This window comes from Anas acuta, chromosome 1 (genome assembly GCF_963932015.1).
Source record: "Anas acuta chromosome 1, bAnaAcu1.1, whole genome shotgun sequence".
Lineage (NCBI taxonomy): Eukaryota > Metazoa > Chordata > Aves > Anseriformes > Anatidae > Anas > Anas acuta.
Genome location: NC_088979.1, coordinates 28002706 through 28024977, shown reverse-complemented (window position 1 = coordinate 28024977; position 22272 = coordinate 28002706). Strand labels below are relative to the sequence as shown.

The 22272-nt window shown below is 41.0% G+C and overlaps 1 protein-coding gene across 1 annotated transcript; it reads right to left on the bottom strand.

The window, feature by feature from the left end:
• Positions 1-12864: 12864 nt before the first annotated feature.
• Positions 12865-21404, bottom strand: C1H13orf42 (chromosome 1 C13orf42 homolog). Its single transcript, XM_068670304.1, has 3 exons — positions 20371-21404; positions 16873-17023; positions 12865-15637 (listed from the first exon to the last, which is right to left on the bottom strand). The coding sequence occupies exons 1-3, from the start codon at positions 20782-20784 to the stop codon at positions 15396-15398; spliced, it is 807 nt and encodes a 268-aa protein (XP_068526405.1). The 5' UTR covers positions 20785-21404; the 3' UTR covers positions 12865-15395.
• Between the last annotated feature and the right edge of the window lie 868 nt (positions 21405-22272).

Here is a 22272-nt window from a genome sequence, read left to right as displayed (position 1 = left end):
ATAAAGAAAGAGCTTTCTTCCCCATCATCATCCTTCAAAACATTGATGTCCCATCTGACACCATTTATCAAGGGTATGTTACATTTCTTTCACTTTGGACTCTTCTAGAAAATCTAACTGAGAACAGTTCCTGTCTCCTCCTCTGGTTGTATAAGCAACCGCAGCAATTATGTAACTGCTGAAAACCCAACCTCCTTTCAGGACAAAACGCACATAGAATTGAAAGTAACATAAGGAGATCCAGCAAATGTATTTTTCCTGAGCAACTCACCCAGTGAACCCAAATATACAAATGGAAGTTAGGCAAAAGTAAAAAATACTACAATCATGAGAAAATAAAGTCAGAAGAAAATAAACTCATTGCATATGACAATCTAGCTGCATTTAGACAAGAAAACCTCTCTCACCAAGTCCAAACTCTGCAATCCTTGCATAAATCAATGACATCATCTTTGGTGACTCACTGCCTACAATATTTATATTCAGCAGGCTGTGTCCCTCGTGGGAAAGTGTCTGTACTGCTGAGACCTATATCTCATTCTGATCCTTGTAGAGGAGGTAAAGAGGATGTTCTCTCACCTTGCCTTAATTTCACACACTCCACACAGTATCCCTGCAGGATTTCTTTTCTCAATTTCATAACAATGTTGGACAATTCTTCATCTCCCAAGAAGCTTCATCTTGTGCTTTCGAGGGAACAGCCTAGAGAAGAACATATGAGTATGCTCATGTTCATGTGTATGATATGAGTCATCTTGGTAGACTGTTTTAACATGATACACTAAGATAACATGAAGGCTGAAAGATAATCACTTAGTAAACATGAGATGGCAGTGGTGCATGCGATATTCATTTTGCTTCAGTCTGTGAAAGAGTGATGACACATTCTTTCATTATATACTCATACAGCCTTTCTCAAATACTCTCTCACCTTTTTTTTTTTTTTTTTTTTAATGTTTTCCTATTATCTGAGCTGGTCACCTGAGGCTTCCTTTATAGTCAGTAAGAAGAAATCAGCATTTCTGCAGTGCAATTCATCTCATCTGAAAATAGACATCTAAAATATGACAGCTGAATCACACTTTAGAAGTATCCCTCAGTCATTTATACCTGCATAAAATACAGCCACTTGGCCTGATTTAGCTCACAGACAATTGTCCTGTGTGAAAGGCAAAATAAAGGACAATCCAACTCATCCTTCTCCATCCCTCTTTAAACTTCAAGGCGGTAATGTGTGTTATCTCTAAAATATTTCTGGTAGACAAAAAGAAAGCCAAACTGGCAGAGAAAATTGTAAGCAATTTTCCTCATTTCTGTAAATCATTGAATGCACCTCATTATCTTTATGAAAGGCTCCATTTTCTGAATTTATATCTATTCTTGTGTTTCTTTTGGGGCTGCTAAACTTCTGCAGCACCAGGAATACTACACGTTTCTCTCTCCCTTTATGCTCCTCTTCTCCTTGATTAATAATTTCCATTGTTGCTTCACTGTTGAAGAACTCTTTGGGAATAGATTCTAGTTTACCTATTTCAAAAGTAATCATGGCTTTGTATGGTGGTTTAATGGTTTAAGTAAATTATTCTACATTTACATTATGAAAAATCTTTTCTCTTCTCCCTCTTGCTTAACCTGCCTTTCTCTCGTTACCTAGTTCATCAACAGGACTATTTGGTATAAAATATGTCATATAAGGACAATTATAACCAGATTTAATGATGATTTATGCTCCCACAGCTTTGCGCTTCAATAGTTTTAGTCAAGGTGCAATGGTTCCAGATTTACACCAGAAGAACTGAAGTCAACATCTGGCTCAATTTCATTCAGAGTAAGAATGGTTCAAACTCTGAAGCTTCTTTGTGCATGTGCTGGTGAGGGGTAGAAAAAGCAAGAACAAAGGCATCTTTTTGAAATAGAAACACTAGGCAATTTTATAATTATATTATTAAAAGCTAGGAAAGCAAGTTTTTTTCTGCCATGCCCAACATAAAACTATAAACCCAAAACCACAATGTGCATCTGACCTTTTAAATGTTATCTAAGTTACTTTCTATCTATGGTTTATAGAGTATCCATGACTGCATACAGGCATCAACTGCATAACCACAACTATTCGGACATAACCAAGCAATTGTTAATTTTTATTATGAGTTCCACTGCCCATGACAATGTAATGCTCACAGTATGCATACACATGTACAGAAAATAAATCCTGACCTTCAGAACAGCCAGAGCTGTCTCTTTAAATATGGTAAAGACAGGCTTGGATCTCAGGCACTTGTGAGCATAGATAATGCAAATCATTGGTTCTGTGTGGAACCAGGAGTTGGACTTGATGATCCTTGTGGGTCCCTTCCAATTCAGGCTATTTTACAATTCTGTGTGCTTATTCCAATACACAGCATTTCTAGACACATAGGTATGGTTCAGAAGTAGCTTAGGTTTTGTTCATACAGCCTCTTCTGGCTATAGTTGTATTGGTAGAGGGACTATCATTCCCAGCCTGCCCAAGAAGTGTCTCACCACCCTGCTTTCTGGCCAGATTTGCCAGCTGTGCTGCTTGTGTAACTGTTCTCTATCTATTTTATCCAAAGCCTGGCATCTAGAAACACACAGACTTTTCAGAAGAACAATGTAGGGAGGAGGAGTAGAAGGGAATATAATAATTGGTTATATACTTGTTTTATATTACGGATCCCTGTATGTGACTCCGCTTCCTGTGAAAGTGTCCAGTATTCACAAAGAATACAGGATTGCTTTTCTTGAAGCAGGATTTTTAGGGCATGCCTGGCCAAGTGCATTGCAAGTGAGGTAGCACTTCTGTCTTAAAGATATGACAAAGGCCTTTCCTGGTAAAACAGCGGTGAAGAAACATTCTTCTTTCTGTCATCCTTTCCACACAAAATGATGGTGCATTCATTTCCTAGTACAGAAAGGTGAAGACCCAGATTTTTTAGAACAGAACTTCATAGCATTTCCAAAGATCTGCAGAGTCTAAAAATATCTTGGGCACATCAGCTGCTGGTGAAATCAGCATTCTATATTTGAAGTAAAATAACATGTCTCAGCCAAGGATCATGAAAACAACCTAACTTACTGGAATGAGACATCCCTTTTTGTTTGCTTTGTGGATTTTGTATTTTGAAACATTGCAGATGAAATTCAATGTTAATCTGGGGCAGACAACACAGGAGTGCTACTTGTTTCTATGAGCTTTGGTTATCCCTAGGGAGAAACAGAGAGGGGTGTTACCTTGTGCAAGCATGAATTCAAAGAACGAGGCACTGCCTCTTCATGCAGAGATTGGACACCCTCCATTAGCCTGGGCGGCAGTGTCCATTTCCCCATTCCTCCATATGCCTAAGCTCAGTTCAGTTATCAACATATTGCTGTCTGGTGACATTTTAGGTGTTACAGGATATCTGAAGCATCCGTACGTAGAAGAAAGTTATAATATAGACTCTGGGGTCTTATGGGTCTGTAGGAGATGCCCTTTGGGCAGCAAGAAGAATATTTGTTATTGTGCATTCTAAAGGCTGTCTATTCAGAAGAGATCAAGGTATGGAGAAGGTATAGAAGGGAACATTAGAGCCGAGGCTTGGGAAAAAAAAAAAAAAAAAAAGACCTGGAAAAACTATAAGGATTGACAAAATCAAAGAATCTAGCAACACTTTCGGATTTGGGAGCATTGAACAAGAAGAACAGAGCTCTGAAGAACACCATTGCTAGGACAAGATTACCAGGGTACCTAGTCAACAGACAGATAAGATTTTATGAATGCAGCCTACATTTCACTGCTTAGTTTTACACAGGCTTGCTTATGCCAAGTGAAGCCTGTCTATAAGAGGATTGACTAGATCTAGCCATCTAGGTGTGTCACTTTGACAACAGGGTGAAAGGCCTGGAGCATAGTCTAATGCAAAGCGAATCATCAAAAGTATAGTGTATGTTCCTGTCTCTACAGTCCATGCCCTTTGAATGTCCTTTCACCATGTACACGAAGAACACTGTGTCTTCTGGAGCACAAATCTTCACAGGGCTTACTCTGGGATGGAAAATGATTCCCTTTGCCCTCAGAGAAAGGGTATGGGCAGATCTGCCACGATCTGGCATCTTGGCATGACAGAAAGTTCTGCCAGGAGGCAGTGAGTTTGATGTCAGTGCTTACTAAGCCTTAGAGAAGTAGCAGACGGTCTTTATTTAGTGTGTTACAGGCTTCTTAAATCAGCCATATGGTTGTGACTTCATCATACGCAGCACAGGTCATGAAGGTGTTTTCACCTCCTGCCTGGGTTCTGAAAAATACGGAGGATAATGGCTCCAAGCAACATAGAGGAAAAAAACACCCAAATTAGTTCCTTCTGAAAATGAACCTGCCAGTGATAGTGTTGAACACAGGAGAACCAGAAAGCAGGGCATATCATTCTTTAAGCTTCTAATTTTAATAGAAGTAACTCCCATGGAGCAACAAGAAAATTTAATCAATTTCTTGATCCCCCTGTCAAGGCGTCTTTGGAGTGGTGGGCTGAGGTGAACTTCAGAATAGTGAGAGTTCTGTGCTTTTGTCAGAAGGCATAGTTCCTCTAACAGAAATGCAAGTGGAAAAGCCATGTGAGAAAACAAAATGTTAGCATTACCTCCTTAGATTGCCTAATCTCTTTATGCCTGTTTATCCTAAGCATTATCAGCTCAGCACAGAGCTCTCCATGCCTTCCCTGTTGATAAGGAAGATCCATAGATGCTCTCAATTAGAAAAACAGGCAAAACACCACAAATAATGGCTCATCAGAGTATGCACGTAGCTTGCATTCCTCTGCATTTTCTGCACTTGAGCAACTTCTCAAGGCCTCTGGCCCTGCTGCGTTAGATGCTACAAAAATGCTATGGGAAAAAAAAAAAAAAAACCACTGGGTGCAATGGGAGCATGCAAAGGATGAAAAGGATGACAAGGAAAGAAAGATGATATGAGTTTAGAGGAGCAGTTAACATCAAGGTTTCAAAGGTAGGTTTTGGACAACCAGTCTGAAATATTTCAAAGGACTTGATGATCAAGTGTTTTAAGCTGAACATCTAAAGTCAGAGGAAGTTTCCAAAAACCTTGACCTACACCACTGTGTCACAATAAACAAAATTTTCCCCTACACAAAGAACGTTCATGATTGAGGATTCATCTCTTGGTGCCCTAACCTACAGTAAATATCACTCTTATCCACCTATGATGCTCCTCATGTGGACATGGCCTGTCATGATTCACTTCTAGATCTGACCAACTAAACACATAAAGCAGACCACAGTAAATTCAAATTTCTTCCCAGTGCAGCTACTGAGGTTAATTTAATCTGCAATCCATTTCTGATGGCCCTGTAAATATCAGCAAAACAGCATAAAAACTACAGAGGTAGGGACAGAGGTACTCAGACTGCCCATAGTATGCTTAAGCATATGACTCCTTTCCACTTACAACCAGGAGCATTGGATTCAAGCACGTGTGGATATTCAGCCATCTGGCTGAATGGCATATTGCTCTAAGATCTCACATGTGTTGTGAAGAAAAGATTTGCAATTCCTTCCACCTGACTTTGGGTTGCTAAAAGCCATGCATGTAAATCAGAGCTAATTGCTGAGAGTCCTTTTATAGACCATGAGAAAGGCATTTTCAGAAGGTGATTCATCCTACCCGTGCTACCTCGGAGACGAACAGCCTGTATGAATGGCTCTCAGCCCATGCTGAGCACAGGGAGCTTAGGCATGGCTTATACTAGATGCATAAATCCTTAGATGGGAAGGGTTGTGCCAACCAGAGTTACACAGGTTGAATGTGAGCCCACATACCCTGCTCCAGAGGAATTCAGGTGCATGCATTTCTTTACATTTCATAGAGGATTCTTACACCAGCTAGCTCTCTCTCTGCATGCTCTTGTGTTTCGGCCAATATCTATCGTTACATTTCTCCTCCTGTTCTCCTGATGTTAATGCAGTAAGGCACTACTGGAGAAATTCCGTTGTACTGACAGAAGGAGGAGGAACAAAACACACTGTGTGCAAACCTATTTCAGAGGCTGAGAGCAGAAAATTTGAGTGCAAGCAGAAGAGTCTGAGCATTTCTGGCGTGCTCACAGGCACAACACAAGTAAACATCTGAATGACAAAACTACTATCGGCTTAGCACAGAAAGAAAGTTGCCAGATTCAGACAAGAATGAGTGCGAGGCCCAACCTAAGCATGTGTGTGCATGCTGAAGGGAGCCAGAAAACCTCCACAAATGTCACCTTCCACTCCGTTTTGATATACAGTACCCAGAGGCCAAGAACTTGACTCTCGGATCTTTTTGTGCAAACTGTGACAACTCCGACTCACATCAAGAGCTTTCTATATGTTTTGGCTCAATATCTGCTCCCAGTTATGTTGGTGGAAGGAACTTCAGATTCACACCAACCTAACAGAGTTTATTTTGCCATCTGTCTGTGTTTAGTCTTCATATTAATAATTAAGGCAAGCAATGCAGATTGGGATGGAAATTCTTTCTCAGGGAGCAGAGCTGTGTGCCATGCAAACCACCTTACAGCTGCTGAAGCTGTTGTTTCAAAAATTACCAGTGAGAAAGGTCTCTGCTCATTTTTCCATAAGTATCGACACTTCTAACATGTCCATTGCCATGGACTTGTTATTGAACATTTCTGCTGAACAAAGAGCATGTCCAAAAAGTAGTAGGCTCTGTTAACATGCTGTGAACCTTGTGAGAATTTGTGGGTTTTTTTTGTTGTTGTTTTGTTTTCTTTTTTTTTTTCCTTTGTTCTGTTTTGTTTTTTATTATTTGTTTTTTTTGTTTTGTTTTGTGGGTTTGTGTTTTTTTTTTTTTTTGGGGGGGGGGTCGTTGTTTTTTTATTTGTTTGTTTGTTTGTTGTTGTTTTGAGCTACAGATGTACTTTCTATGGTCTGTTAATGAAATCATCCTTCCTGTCAATGACACAGGAGCCACGGCTCCTGGCTTTGTGCACACACACAGACATGCACACACGTGTGCACGCTGTCCCAGCAGCTCTACAAGACCTACGAGATCTGATAGAAGCATAGCACAAGGTTACCTGGACAGAGGCTCACCATCCCATTCACTGGTCCAGGAAACCCTCCCGTTAATGGCCACATCCCTCATAAGTATGTATTTTCCCCCTCCCTGCAGGTATTCCCAGCCCTGGGGGAGATCCCCCTGAGCCTCCTCTTCTCCAGGCTGAGCAGTCCCAGCTCTCCTGGCCTCTGCTCGCAGGAGAGGTGCTCCAGGCCCTTCATCATCTTTGTGGCACTCTGCTGGACTCTGTCCAGCATGTCCAACACATATGCAACAACTGAAATCCCACAGGGAAAAGGTGAACCTGGCAGAAGGTAAAGGCACTATTAATCTCATGGATAAATGCATCTGTCACTGCTGAAGTGGGATGTCTTTGCTTCTTCTGAGTTGTTTCCTGATTTACACTGAGCACAATCCGCTCAGCTTCTAAGGGGATATGACTCAGCACTGAATTTTGGCACAGGCTGCTGTGAATTAATTATAATTTTGAAGTGCAGAGCTGTGGGGGCCCCAGTTCTTTTGATAATCCTCTTCTCTACGTAATCAGATTTTAACCCCCTTCAGTCCCATTACAAAAGTCCCCATCCAGAACCAGTGTTTCTCTTCTGGAGGACAGAATATGTAATCAAGTTTTTTTTTTCCCAGGTCCCTTTACCAAAGTTCTCCATAATAAGAGATTTCAGACAGGAATTGATAAATCCATAGTAAAGGGAGGGAAAACATTAACATATTATACCTCATGGAATAAAAGGGGAAAAACAGAGCTCTTGAAACACTAGTTAAAATGTAATGGCAACCCTCTAAAGAAAACGGCAATGCCCTCGTCTTGTGTACATTTGTTTTTTTAATGGCTCTCCTCATTTTGACCCCCAGTCCTAAATTCTTCACATCAGTATTCCAAGTTTCCATAAGGAAAACATAGTAAAGTTCGAAGCCAGACTGTAATTAAAGACAGTTACAAGAAAATCATCTCTGGGTAATTTGAACCCTTTTAGAACCAATATGGCAAAACTATTGACAGAATAAAAAAAGGAAATTAATGGATCTCATATCAGACTTGAGTGAAAAGCAACTATTTTGTTTGGGAAAACCACACCACAATTGGCATTTAAATCTGACTTACAAAGCTTGCTATTGATTTTTTTTTTAAAGTGTTCTCTCACCGCATATTTTCATCTTAAGCAGTGATGCTGAAAGAAGCTTACCATGCTTTGGCTGTCTGCTCGCAGCTTCTGCAAGGCAGGTGCTCCCAGCTCTTTACAGAGCTGAGACCAAGTTGCTCCTGCTTGTTGCTGTTCTGGCACACCGACTGTGAGTTTTCTTTTCTTCTTTGTTTCTTTTAATTATTTTTTTTTTGTAGTACTTCAGTTTTGAATGTCTAGAGCTGATGGTAGACAGGATTGAGAGACTCACAGTGAATTGAAAAAAAAAAAAAAAAAGAAAAAGAAAAAGAAAGAAAAAACAGAAACATTATTTGCCATTCCTTTCCCAGGAGAGCAGGAGAGCATATTGCTCTGAAGAAAACAAAGAAAAAAGCATTTTTGTAAGCCTGAGTCTGAATTCTGTTTCAGGGTGAAAATCTGAAGTTGCTCAGGAGATGTTGGGGATGCGGTGGATATTATTTTTAATAGAATGGGTTTGAAACCCATGGACTGTGGAAGTATGCTGCTCACTTACTCAAGTGCTGTTGTTGAGCCAGATCAAATGTAGTCCATCTGTGTGTATCTTGGTGCATATCTACCCAGTCAAAGGCAGCCCACTACCTGCCCAGTCTTAGCTGACCAGAAACTCTCCACAAGTTGTGTACGAGCTGTACCTGGAAGTCACGCTGATCTTTGTCACCGTAAGACATCATACCATATGAGATGTATGACCCATACTGTGATTAAAAATGAAATGTTCAAACTGAATCTCTTCATCCTGGGATCTGTACTAGGTAAATTAATTCCTTCCTATCTTCTGGTTCCTTTCAGCCCCCTAAAGTCAACAGAAGAGCTCTGGACCTACCACAGTAAGGGAGATCAGTCTCTGTTCTTCCAAATCTTGCTTCAACATAAAACTCCCCTAAGGAACAGAATGTGTGGTGTGGCATTGCTTGCCTGTGGAAAACACCTTGTTGACATATGCAGCATCCCCTGGCACAGGGGTACTTTTTCAAGAGACTTCGGACATGCTTGTGTGAATAAAAGAGCAGCAGCAGTTGTCATATTCACATGGCTTTCATAGAAAATCAAGTTTTGTGAGTAATTGCACTTCTGGGAACACTATCAACAAATCCTTAGGGCACTAGTTACATGGCAGCATCAGTAACAACCAACAGCGCTGCTCAAAGAGGGTGCCAAGGGCTGTGGAAATCTGATAAAGGTGTGGGATGATTCCTTTTTTCAGAATTGCACTACTTGAGAGCTTCAAGTTAGCAAGGCCTAAAGTTAGCCAGACTGGGCTAATTTTGGACTTATCTCAGTCTAATTTCATTCCTAGAAGTGGAGCTGCTCAAGCTTGGCTCAAAACCATCTTTTCCAAAAGCAAACAGGCACCAGTGCAATTGTCAGTCACCACTGATGCTGGTTACATGATTTTTGAAAATCCCACTAAGGACAGCTGAAAATCTCATCCCAAGTACACTCACTTCAATTTACTCAGCTGTAATTACAGCTCAGCTCTGCTCACACTGGAGTCCTTTGACGGATCTGTTCACTTTCCTAGTGCAGCAAAGATCTATATTGTTGTGGTGAGGGGGGCAAAAAATATTTCTGCCTATTAGAAAATGAAAAGTGAAGCTACTGAAGAGTAAGAATGAGATGGAGGTATAAAGAAGCTTAATATCTATTTATCTAATTTACAAACAATAAAAAAGATATTGTTTATCTATCCCCCTTCTCTCTTTGCTGCTCCCCATAACAGTATCTGAAAACAACCATACCGTGTTTGTTAGTTAACAATGTCATACAACAAACCAGAAGTCCAGACTGAAAGCCTATGTGTAAGCAGTTCCAGCACTGACATTATACCTGTGCCTTATTAATGCAGGGAACTTTATTAATCTGAACACCTTGGGACCATACAACCATCTGAATTAATGGAAGTTCATGTTGCCAGTGTGTAGTCATAACCTGTGTAAGGACATTAAAAAAAAAAAAAAAAAAAGGAAAAAAAAAAGTCCTCAAAGAGTCTGGAGTGCATGCACAACACATAAAAATTATCTGGAAACCACAATAGTAGGAGCAGGTTAGCTTTTGATTAACCAGCTGCCTGGATTAACAAATTCTGGAATAACAGCATTACAGGACCTAAGATGGTGGTAATCTCATAAATGGATTCTCCTGGGCTTTGGAAGCAACTTCAAAATCAGGTCAGATTAATATAGGCCTATCTCAAGACTAAACTTTGAATTTTCAAATCCTCTGCTTATTAGTTTTAAACCCTCTCTGTGTTTTCTGTGCCTAAGAATAAATACTTTCTGGCAATTACATTATTTTGGCCAGTTGCTTCCAGATGCAGCAAGTGGTCAGCATCTCAGACATGATTTACTGAGGTCTTGGTGTCTCCTGTGATGTCACGATTATCTGTTTCCTAAGGAAATAATCTCCCTGGAAGAATAAACTCATTTAAAGAGCTAATGTTAACTGGAAACTGCCAAACAAGTGTTTGTCAATTCAACAGCCTAGAAGTGAATAACAAATACACACACTAACTTCTGTTGATGAAGCAGGACAAAACATTCCCATTTTCCTTTTATCCTCAATTCTCTTGTTGATCACAGAAATAGGAGGGCTGCAGAATAGCTAGGAATGAACTGCCACCGTGTGGCCAAGGGACAGTTTTAGCTGCATTTCCAGTAATGTTCTTCAAGAGCTGTTGCTCTCAAATAAGTGACAGTTCACAGTACTTACTAGTAAAAGTTTTAGTCTTGATCACACATTTCACTTCCGTGGTATTTGTGGTGCCTCCCTAGCACTGGCCACAGGCTTTTTGCTGAGGGATTGCTCCCTTTTCATTCTCATGTATAAAAATAAATAAAAAATAATCAAACAAATAATGGGTTAAAGGTGGGTTATATCACTTCTAATTCCACATATTCTCTGCATTTTCTCTAACTGGTCACCTCATTTCTCATCTTCTGACAGGTGTCAGGGTATCAGAATCCATTTAAGCATTGGTGCCTGGTCTTGCCTTAAAAAGGGTGGATAAATTTTTAATAGATCACTTAGTAGACGAAAATGTGGCAAAAGCCCCCTAAACATAGCCTGCTGTGACCAGCCATCCTCACATTGCTTTTTTTTTTCTCTTTGTGGACCTGCTCCACCATGGAAACAGAACAGGAATTGTCCGAAATTTGCCCATGAAGAGCTATGGACTGTCCCTGCAGCTGTGAAAATTTTGCAGACATCCACTAGGTGCTAATCTAATATTTTTCATACAGCCCATTCAGTCCTGAGCTGCAGATAACCGTATATCTTTGCTATGCATTACCTCGGAGGGCTTCCTGCATCACTTAATGCGGTGCTGACACCTTCTGCCTTCATCGTAACTTTATGGCACTGAAAGATTCAAACCAGAGTGCACATCTTGTCCGGCTGCCAACTTTCCATTAGCTGCCTATATTTCTTCTATGTCTGCCAAAGACACTTGCAATTTCAGCTCACTTACGTTCATTGTGGTTACACCGACTTGCTCAACGCAGAAGGATAGTATAAATAAAATGATTTTGAATCCCTTAGGACATGACTTCTTCAACAGACTTCATCTCTCTCCAGTTATTGGGTTTCTGCACACAGTGTCTAGTTTCTCACAGACAGCTGTGGTTGTGGCGTCACCGAAATTCATAGCCAGAGGCCAGTGGTCAGCAATGACATTAGGTAAAGGAACTTGACATACCCCACTACTTCAGCTGAGCTGGATCTGAAACGATGAAATAAGAGATACTCTCCTAATGATCTTGCCCGTTACTCCAGCACATTCTGGGAAAGAGCTTTAGGATCTCAGTGCTGTGGGGAACGCTCACATACAGCGACCCCCATCGATAGATGCCCCGGGTTTATTCATTTCATTGTCACAGCCTGGGGACGTGACTGAAAGGCCTCACTACTAATCTCTGCAAGGGATCTAGGTCATACGGAGCTCTGCCGGTCATTAATAATTCTTCTGTGCAGTTTGCATCATCAGGGCACCTGTAGCAGCTTCTTAATTAATTACCTGAAAATAACCGCACGTTGCATCAAGGTAATTTAGAGGGCCTACACAAAGCCAAGGGACTCCCTTTCTCTTTCCTCTTTCCTGCTCCTGTTTCTCTTTCCTCTCACCTGCTCCCTTTCTGCCCAACAGGGCTGTCCTAGGTATCAGAATAATCATCGTCTGGGCTTGAACCCCCAGCTCCCACCTCCTTCCCCTGGTGGAGCTGAGCCTTGTCCATCTGAAGAGTACACGAGGCCTGAGATGACAGAAAGAGAATAGAATAAAGAAGCCTGTATTTGTGGACTAGGAGGTAGAAAATGTCCTCAGAGAGAAAATGCTTTGTTTTCTTTTCTTGATTACTTGAATTAGGATTTCTTTAAATTATAATAGGCTTGAAGTGAGCCTTGAGAAAAGAAAATAAAAATAAAAGGAATGGAAACCAAAAAAGAAAGAAAAAAAGAAGAAAGAAAGAAAAAAAAAAAAAGAAAATAAAAAAGAAGAAGAAGAAAACAGAATCCAAGACAAAATTAGCAATCCTTTTTTTTTTACACTGGAGTTTGTGTGCTGGACAGCAGGGGGACCCTTACCCTCTGTCACAGAGAGATGACCAGAAATACCTCAGCTTTATAAGGATGGGCAAGAAGTTACAGGGAAGCTGAAACATGCTGAAGCAGTCCGGTTTTGCACACCATAGTGCATCCATGAAGCAACAGCAAAAAAGATCAGCTACTCCAGTGAGTAAAACCTTGGCACTATGAATACAAAGTATACCCCAGGGCTGAACACCATTGGAAACCTTTTCTTCTTCTTTCATCAGTATTTTAATTATGCACATTTAATTCTATTACAGTCCATCAAAATGACAATGAGGTTTTCTGTCAGCATCTCTCTGTGTTTCATGTCCCAGTAGCAAAAAAAAAGTGACCACACACTTAGGGAAACTGTTCCTCCACAACTTCGGTGTGAGATTCTGCTTGGAGAGGAGTTTCAGGGTGTCAGAGTTGCCAAAACAGTGCAGCAGCCCCCATTTTCTCACACACACGCAGAGCTGCAGCCTTGAGGTACCCCAGGCAAGGGGGCTGTGTTTGGAGCAGGCTGTGCTCTGCCTCTCCCGTCTGGCTGAAGTGAGTGGCCTTGTGTGACCACATCAAAGTCAGAACAACTCTAAAGACAGTTGCAATGCCCAGGTCAGGGCAGTCAGGTCAGGACTGGGGAGTTACAAAGGCAGTGATGCTATCTGTACGTAGACTAGTTGTGGGAAGCACCAACAGCAGGGAAGCAAAACCCAGACCTTAATTTAAATTTAGTTTACACAAAGATGTGTTAGTGATGTTGTTTTAACTGGTTATTTTCAGAAGGATACAGACTGTCACTAAGACAGTCACTAAGAGTGACAAAAGCACCTCCAGGATTAAAGCACTACAGAAACAATTCCTCCCTCCCCTTCACAAACTCTACTAGAAAAATAAACAAAATGCTTTAATCGAACAGGAGTTGCCAGCTGTGAATAGAGGAGCATATATTCTTTGGCACTCTCCTATCTCATGACAAAAAGTGTCCTCGGTAAGTGAGATCTGAGAGAGGTACTTCCACCTTGTGGCAGAAATGCTGATTGAATAAAGTCACAAGGACCAAGATCAGCAGAATTGCCACTTGCCAAATATTGTGTAGTGCTTACAAGCTTTATGATGGTTATGATACATCAGATGGATGCTATGGATGGCCAGTGCCTCAGGCAATTTATCCAAGGCTGTGGGCACAAAAACTACCAACTGTAGAAACAAGAAATCATGAGGAAATCACCAGCTGGTCATACAAACATTGCCATGATCTATCTGTCACAGTGAACAACCAATTCAACATCAGATGAAAAAGTTAACATCGACTTGATCCCAAACATCTTAGCAAATTCTTAAGGCAAAGTTTGAGCAGGGGGTTGTGGCTCAGGCTGACTCCTATGGTAGGAGTTCAGGTATTGAGAGGTAATGCTCCCTCTGAAGGGAGAGCATTAGTTAATACATCCACGTGGTCTTAGCTTCACGTCACATTCTTTACATTTTTACATTGCTGTACATCAGTAAAATAGTCAGAGTATGGGTCTTAACAATTCTAAATATCACATGTAACACATACCACCTCTAAGGTAAAAGAGACTGAAGAAGAACAGCTTTAGACCGTGTTCTTCCTATTATGTAGTTTTTAATGATGAGCTAGCAGAAATCCAAATACTGGCTGTAATTTAATGCTGATGCAATGAATTTGCTCATGATTTATCTTCTGCCCTTGAGAACAACATCTCCTTCAATTTGTTCACCAAGTGCTCTTCTCCAAGATTTTAAGCTCACGTTCACTGGGTTGTCTGTATTCCTAGTACTTGGATATGGTTCGTTCAGCATCTGGGTGTTACCATATGAAAGAAAGCTGTACACATTTATGCATGTATTTATGCATGCTTACTATCCCTTGGCATTGTATCCAAGGACAGAATGATTCCCAGTAGTAAGCAGAGTACAAGATAGTTTGGGTATTTCTTTCTTTCTTTTTTTTTTCTTTCCAGAACACCCTGGAGCAATTCCTCAAAGAAACATTAGACTCCCAATGCAGATTCTCTGCAACCTTTTCTGCTTGTACCACAGCCTGCTTGTACCTCAATGCTGCTGTATATTTTCAGACCACAGAGTCAATGATGGCACATACAGATTTTCACATGCAAAAAATGGAGAAAATTCTGCATTCCCGCTCTGAAGATGCAAACACTGGTGCAAAAGATCACAATGTCTTAGCTGAATTGCTTTGCAGTACTGGAGTCTGAATAAAAATTACTGCACCAGACAATCTCTGAATCATTGCTTTCAATAACAGCACTACAAAAAGGCTTGTCAGGTTGGAGTTCCCCCCAAGCTGAACAACAAAGCAGTATTGTTAGGCACAATGAACTCAATGAGTTAAACACTCAAATGAGTCCAGCGTTGGAATTGCCATGGCTTAAAGTACATCCCACACAAAGAACCTTCAGTGACTGCACATGTGACTTCTAGAGTGCAAGAGATGGGCTGGGATAAAAAATAAATAATTAATTATTTTTTTTAAAAAAAGCAATTCTTCCATGCCTCACTTAATACGTTCTGTCTTCAGCTGAAGATGGAATATTCTTTCAATATTCTCTCTTATGTGTTTTGGGCTTAAATTTTAACGTGTTATATGCTCCTTCCACCGCTTTGGGCAAGTACATGGGATGTCTTTCCAACCTCTTCCTAGAGCCAGTGGTTCTCCGTTGGCTGTTTCTCTGAGACTGGTTTGCAGCCTTGGCTGTTTGGGCAGTATCTTGAGAGTACCTGCGGGGAGCACGAAGGATCCAGTTTGAATGTAAACTGTGTTCACGTGTGCTCTTAGCAACTGAAAGACAGAAGATAATCCCAAGTTAACAGAGTTTGCCAGTGATATATTCATATGTACAGTAAGAGAACAAGGTGGTTCCTGGGTCCTTCCTGAGTAACCAGAAGCTTACTGATAGGTTTCACCCTCTTTACATTTCAGGATGTCACTTGGGGTAGGATTCATCTTATCTAATATTTTAATGTCTGCAGTGCGAATACATGTGTCAAAGCAAGTCCTGCACACTCTTTTAGGGCAAAAATAACCTATTATAGACTAAGGTATTTACCTTAGTCTAAGCCAAAGCACAGACAAACAAAGGGAAAGTCGGTTTCTCTCCACTGATTATACAAGATGGATAATGAGTTCAGATGGGAACTTCTTCATTTGGTCAGGTAATCCCATCCTTTCTTATGGCAACATACCATTATTTAGACTAACTTCTAAGGGAACACTTTTTTTCTATTTAGAGAGAAAACATCCATCCATTTGGGATGGATGCTGGGGTTGTTCACTCTGGAGAAGAGAAGGGTCTGGGGAGGCCTTACACCGCCTTCCAGTACTTAAAGGGAGCCTACAGGAAAGCTGGGGAAGGACTTTTTGTCAGGGGGGTGTAGTGATAATACAAGGGGGAATGGCTTTAAACTAAAAGAGGGGAGAATTAAATTAGATATAAGGAAGAAATTTTTTACTTAGAGGGTGGTGAGGCCCTGGAACAGGCTGCCCAGAGAACCTGTGGGTGCCCCATCCTTGGAGGTGCTCAAGGCCAGGCTGGATGGGGCTTTGAGCAACCTGGTCTAGTGGGAGGTGTCCCTGCCCATGGCAGGGACATTGGAGCCAGGTGATCTTCAAGGTCCCTTCCAACCCAAAACATTCTATGATTCTATGAAACTGTGATTTCTCAATGAGAAAAATGAAAATGAGACATTTTCATAGCTCTTCTCTGAGAACAGCTCAGGGTAGAGATGTGGTGGTGGAATTTAACCCTGAGCAGAGGACAAACAGTACCTTAGCACTCCATGTACTGCATTTGCTCACATAATGGCCACAAATAAAAGTTTTACACCCTTTCAATAGGGATCAAGCAAAGTATTACTGTAGTTTCACATAATGCATGTAATGCTCCTGGATTTGGGAAGTAACTCTGGAAGGAAAATGTTATCCATTAAATAAACAAACGTGGAATTACATTGCCACTCTTTTCTCTATTTGTCGCACACCAGAAGTATTAATATTTTGACTGTTTTATACCCTACCATCAAAATCAACATCCACGTTTGGCAAATCCGTGTCAGGAACTCTCCGCCATCTCTCTGAATCCAGATCTGCAATAACCGAGTCAAAGAATGCTATTGCTTCTCTTATATCTGAACTGTGCTGTGGGACTATTCTTCTCTCCATAGATGCCTGTTAAAAATAAAAATAATAATAATAATAAATAAACAGCTAAGGGTTGGACAAAATTACCTCCTAATGAGCAACCTGTATAAGGAAGTTGCAAAGATTGTATTTGGTTCCATATTTCAAGCTGCCAGAAAGGGACATGGGTCCAGACTACTCCAGAACAGCCATCAAAGAAAGCAGACCAGCAGCCTAACAAGTGTCCATCTTGTTACGTGCTCAACATGAAACATCTTTCACTTGGGCACTGCCAGCAGGATTTTATAAAATCCCTCAGAATCCCCTTATCAAGCTATTTAATTGGGTGGCTAGGTGACAGCTGTGCTTTGTGGCCAAATTTATTCTGCCTAGCAGTAGGCACCTAATGAGACACACACATTAGAAATGTAGTCATATAGGGTTCCTTCTCTAATTAATACAGGGCTCTGGTGCCTTCAGAAGATGAGTCAGACCTTAGGTAGGCTGAATTCCCCTCTGCAGGCAGCTCTGTCCCTTAACTGCAAAGGGATCATAGGGTAACTTAGTTACTAATTTAAGCATATTATTAAAATGCCTAAGTTAGATGAGATGAATCCAGATCTAAATTGCTAAAGTCTTTTTTGAAATGGAAAAGGACTGTGTGTGCTAAAATGTGAGTCATTCAACACTGTGATAATTCCCACAGGAAAGCCACGGGTTTTAAAATTAGGAGCCTGCCTTGATAAAAAAGCACATGTCTGCCAATAAATGCTGAAGCAGCCATAAAGTCCTCGGTTAGCAGTTCTGTAGGACCATGTGGGATGAACCCTTCTGCCATTCATGGGGGCTCTGCCCAGTGAAGGGCTGTGTATTTTCCATTCCAACCCAAGCTAGGCATGTCGCCAGAGCAATTCCAAGTCAGGAAAGTGCTGTCCTGGGTTTCAAGTACACAAGCAAAAAATACATGCTGTATCACATCTCTAAAGGGCCAGCTTGCTCCCCATTAGTGGGATGGTGGAGGCAGACAGATGAGTTGGCTTCCCCTCCTGACATTATAGGATGATTGACATCCTCTGTAGAGCTAAGAGAGAACAGCCACCACACATTGACTGAGAACAGTGATGGTTGATATAACTAAGCCCTTACTATTTAAAAGACATTCCAGATAAATGTCTGTGTGCTTCCAGCATCTGACACACCTCTCTATTTTGTTTTTCTCAGTAGCCCCAAGAGGCAAACTTTGAATCCACAACCAGCCTGTAGTCCAGGCTTTGGGACTTGCATCTGGACTAAAACCACCCTGAGGACAATGTTGTCTGGACAAAGCACATTCCTATTAATCATACAGCAGGTAGGAGGAAAAAAAAGGGAATGCCCAATGACAGGTAATTTAACAAAAAACAGGTAGTAAGGGACAAAGCCACTCAAGCCTGCTGATAAAATCAACTTTGTGGTATATGAACATAAAATTTGGAGTTACAAAACAGAGTATTCTGGATGGTCTAGAAGTCTTCTTGACCTCTTCCTAATTTTTGCAGAGTCAGGGTGGTACAGCTATACCCTGCCATTTATATCAGCAAGAATAACTCACTGGGTGGCATATGTTCCTTTTGATGTTCCTGAGGGGAAGGCTCGTAGAGTTACCATGATACCCAGTATCAGGGCTCTTGGTGCAAAAGAGCTGGTTGGCTACAGTAAGTTGATTGCACTCCTAGCCTCATCCTGTGGGAGATAAACATATTTGCTATATTTTGCTGAGTTAAACTTCTGGTGTTTTATTTTTTTAACTGGTACTTTCAGTGGCAAATCTCAGAAAGTCACAATTCTACCTGAAGCCTAGTTGGGCAGAATCTATTTCTCAGCCTTCTGTTTCCTGGTTTAAGTGTTCTTCTACATTCATTTCTCCCCCCTTATCTAGTGGTTAGCTATGTTCTGCTCCGTTACATCACTGCTCAGCTCATCAGGAGAGCCAGCATGCTGTAAATCTCCCCTGTATCAAGCCAACCTTTGTGTGATGGTATGAAAAGTCAGTTCATAAGCTGTGTATCTGTAGTCTTGAGATTTGTCGCCTGGCACATGGCACCAGCAAACCACTCTCCTATATCTCAGTCATTCTCTTTGGATGTTTTCCTAGTCCTAAATAGTAACGTCCTTATAAAATTTGTCTTCTCCAGCCCCCCTGAGCTGAGTGTTATTTCCCACATTTTACTCCTAGCTTCTGAGAATCACCACTCAAAGCATTAAAAAGATGACATAAAACCCAATAAAACCAAATGAAAAATTCCCGCTGACTGAATGGGTGTTAAATCAAGAAGTAAAATGAAAAAAAAAAAAAAAAAAGTGGCATCTAGCTGTAAAAACATGAGTTTTGTCCTTTGGTTAAATAATGCCTGCAACAGAGCTCAGCCTCAGCCATTCTGACATTATGCTGTGACAGAACATCTAAATGTGGAAATAATTTTCTGGTAAAGTCCGCATGGATTAATCAGCAGGTCAGCCATACGTCCCTTCTTCCCACTTTCCCTGCTAATATCCAGTTCAAAGGCTGCACTGGGTATCCTGTGAGCCTGCTGCCAAAGCAGGTCTGGTTGCAATTTTTTCCTTTTTCCTCGCTGAATCAAGCCCATGGTCAAATTAACTGCTGAACTGTCTAGTGCCATGCGATCTGTAAAAGGCAGGCATTAGGAAGCTTTGCATTGCTTTTCTCTCTAGAATACATGGAAATAATCTGCATGAAAAAAATCAGTGTTATTTTTCAGTGTCATTACAGCAAAGGGTAAAGAACTACACTGTCTGCCTCACAACTACTCGACAGCTTACTAATTAACAGAGAAAGAAACCCCTAAGAATTCTTCATTGGCTATCAGTAGAGCTTGCACCATAGCTAAATGTAGCACTAACAAGCTACCTGACCAGTCAGAGAAAACTGTAGCTGTTTCAAAGAATTCACAATTATTTTCTGTAAGTAATTTTATGCCAATGAAAAGGCTGCCAGTAAACCCAGGGATTTACTGTGCTTGTGGTCATTAAAAAGCTATAAATAACCACAGAGGAGAACTCTGAGGCACTTAAGTAGCCTGTCAGAGTACTGAGAGAGCAGATCTCTTTTTCATAACTTGTTTTCAGATACTTCCCATACTCTCATAGTTCTTTCCTTATTTTCTCTTCACACACCTCCAAACACATACGTTTCTTTCCGTTATCAGTCATTCATACTTGACCTCACACTACTCAGAAAGAATCTTAAGTTATTTAGTAGTATTCCAAATGATGTAACAATAAAAAGACAAGTAGCTGAAACCAGTAAGGCAGAAAATCAGCAGAAGTTATACATCTAATTGATTCATGGCTTAGGACTAATTACATGACAAAAGTTCTTAGGTCTTCAGAATTACCTTAGAAGACTCTCTGGAAGGAAGTAGAAGAAATGACTTCTTTCCAGTTTTGGATGATTTTGTGGATGTTGGGGAATCTGCAGTCCTATGCATGGATTTCAAGTTATTGATGTTGTCAAGATATTTTTTCCTCAAGGCTAACAGATCCTGCAAGTACTTCAAGCAGTCCTGAGTCTTAGAATACATCCAGTCCCTGTCTTCCTCTTTTGACTGGAAGCAAGAGTCGATGCTGGATGTACTTTTGCATTTTTTTAGTGATTCACCAACTTTTTCCTGCTCACCTCCAAGGACGTACATAGAACTGCTGCGGATCAATCTGACAGCAGAACCTGTGCCATCACAGTAAGGGATGTCATCTGTCACATTTCTTCGGTGGAAGCTGGGGTGAAATATAGAATGGATCTTTTTGAACATAGTGTGTCGCTTCCTCCCCTTTATACCTCGTCTCTTTCAGCTTCTTAATTTAATCCAAGATCTAGTAACCAGTAGCTGCAACCCTTGCCCTCAGCTGCCAGACGAATTTGTCACTTAGTGTAACGAGGACACAAAAATCTATTACTGCTTCACTTGCCTTCAGTCTAAGGCGATGTGAAGAGCATGATGAACACAGAAACGTGCTTTCTATTCCATTAGTGTCAGGAAAATAGCTCAGTCCTTTCCTCGGATTAAAATATAGCACAGGAGGCCAAACGTCATGCTTTGACCTTCTGTTTGACGGCTCCTCGTACAAACCATCAGCGTTGGGATGGAAATTGCCCCCTGATGTTTCTCTGTCCCCTCGTTGTCACCATCCGGCTCCGAGGGCTGGAGGGCGCCCGGCGCTCTCCATGGTGCTGGATCCCTCCCGAGGTCCCCGGAGCATCCAAACCCGTCCTGGTGGTGCAGGGCACCCCCCCCCCCGTGATCTCTGCAAGAGCTCCTTCAGATCAGCCTCGACGGGGACAAAAGGCTGAGTGGGGAGGAATGGTTTCTGGCGGGTGGAATTCAGAAGTCGCTCTGGGTTTCACCCTGTGGTAACCAGGAGATGGCTACAGCTATCCGATACCACAGCACTACCGGGAGCAAAGTGGATTCAGATGTCAGGGTCTATTACACTCAATACAAAGTTGCCCTGTTTAAGAGATGCTGTAAAGTAAAACTGTTCTAAAATGCTTCTCTATCAAAGAAAGAAGAAGGAAGGAAAGAAGGAAGGAAGGAAGGAAGGAAGGAAGGAATAGAGAAAGAAAGAGAGAAAAAAGAGAGAGAGAGAGAGAGAGAGAGAGAGAGAGAGAGAGAGAGAAAGAAAGAAAGAAAAAGAAAGAAAGAAAGAAAGAAAGAAAGAAAGAAAGAAAGAAAGAAAGAAAGAAAGAAAGAAAGAAAGAAAGAAAGAAAGAAAGAAAGAAAGAAAGAAAGAAAGAAAGAAAAATAAAGCACTTGTTAGCATTTGTGACTTTGTAATGGCATGATACATGCTTTAGTAATAAGTAGAGAGTATATTTGGTCATCTCTCACCACTATGATGATCAACACTTCTTCTAAAGCAAACAGGAATGTCCTGATTTAAAACATTCAGAAGAGCTTTCATAATTCATCTTGCTCAAATGTTAGATGTTTGAGAAAATAACTACATTGAAAGGCCTTGGATATCACCCTCCAGACTTTACTGAGCAATCTTCTGCTAACGATACTGGAAGTGTCAAATGAAGGTTTGTGCAACCTAAGAGCTGTAGGATCTCAAAAAGAAAGATATCTTCTAATATAAATTTGCATCCGTTCCCTCAAGCACTCTGATCCACCAGGCACTAAACATATATTGTAACCTTCTTAAAACATGCACTTTGTTCCTTTCTCTTTTAGCTAAATTTGAAAAGTGCTTATAACAGAATGAAAAAAATATGCAAAATAACTTCTTGGCACTTTTTC

Excerpts from the sequence above, each read along its gene's own strand:
- C1H13orf42 (XM_068670304.1), bottom strand. The coding sequence starts at position 20,784 with ATGTTCAAAAAGATCCATTCTATATTTCACCCCAGCTTCCACCGAAGA. Across the intron at positions 17,024-20,370 it reads CTTCCAGAGAGTCTTCTAAG|GCATCTATGGAGAGAAGAAT; the intron begins GTAATTCTGAAG and ends TATTTTTAACAG. Across the intron at positions 15,638-16,872 it reads CGTGGATGTTGATTTTGATG|TTGCTAAGAGCACACGTGAA; the intron begins GTAGGGTATAAA and ends TCTGTCTTTCAG.